This window comes from Sinocyclocheilus grahami, unplaced genomic scaffold, assembly GCF_001515645.1.
Source record: "Sinocyclocheilus grahami isolate Dianchi unplaced genomic scaffold, SAMN03320097.WGS_v1.1 scaffold17100.1, whole genome shotgun sequence".
Lineage (NCBI taxonomy): Eukaryota > Metazoa > Chordata > Actinopteri > Cypriniformes > Cyprinidae > Sinocyclocheilus > Sinocyclocheilus grahami.
The window spans coordinates 1-421 of NW_015516442.1; the positions used below are offsets into that span (position 1 = coordinate 1).

Here is a 421-nt window from a genome sequence, read left to right on the forward strand (position 1 = left end):
GAAGGCCTTGCCAACCAATCAGCCATTGGCTTCAGCCTACATCAAATTATTTGGACAAGAAGTGGCTTTTGTCAATGTTGACAAGACAGTCATTGAAGAAGCAATACCGGTATTGTGTTGTAGTTTATGTCCAGTCTATCATTACCATATCTTTTTGAGATCTGTCTGACATAAAATTCTCACAATTAGAATTAAGTTTCTCATAAACACTATACCCAGATTGTGACTGGACCTAAACCACGTGAACTGTTAAAGGCGGCACTTAAAGCATTGCAGGAAGGAATTGCCTTGCAGTATGCCAAACCCCTGCTCATGGCTGAAGTGCGCAGAATCTTGCCAACCGCAATTGGTGTGCCCATGGAGCTCAGTTTGTACACTGCTGCTGTTGCTGTTGCAAGTGTCAATGGTATGTTTTTTTTTT

General features: G+C 41.8%; 1 protein-coding gene across 1 annotated transcript in view; it reads left to right on the forward strand.

Moving 5' to 3' along the window:
• Positions 1–4: 4 nt before the first annotated feature.
• LOC107579406 (vitellogenin-like) overlaps positions 5–421 on the forward strand; it is a gene marked incomplete at both ends in the record, with an annotated part of 2,634 nt that continues 2,217 nt past the window's right edge. The window contains 2 exons of the mRNA XM_016265240.1: positions 5–109; positions 220–411. Of these exons, the coding sequence (XP_016120726.1) occupies positions 5–109; positions 220–411 (297 nt within the window). The remainder of the gene's footprint in view (positions 110–219; positions 412–421) is intronic.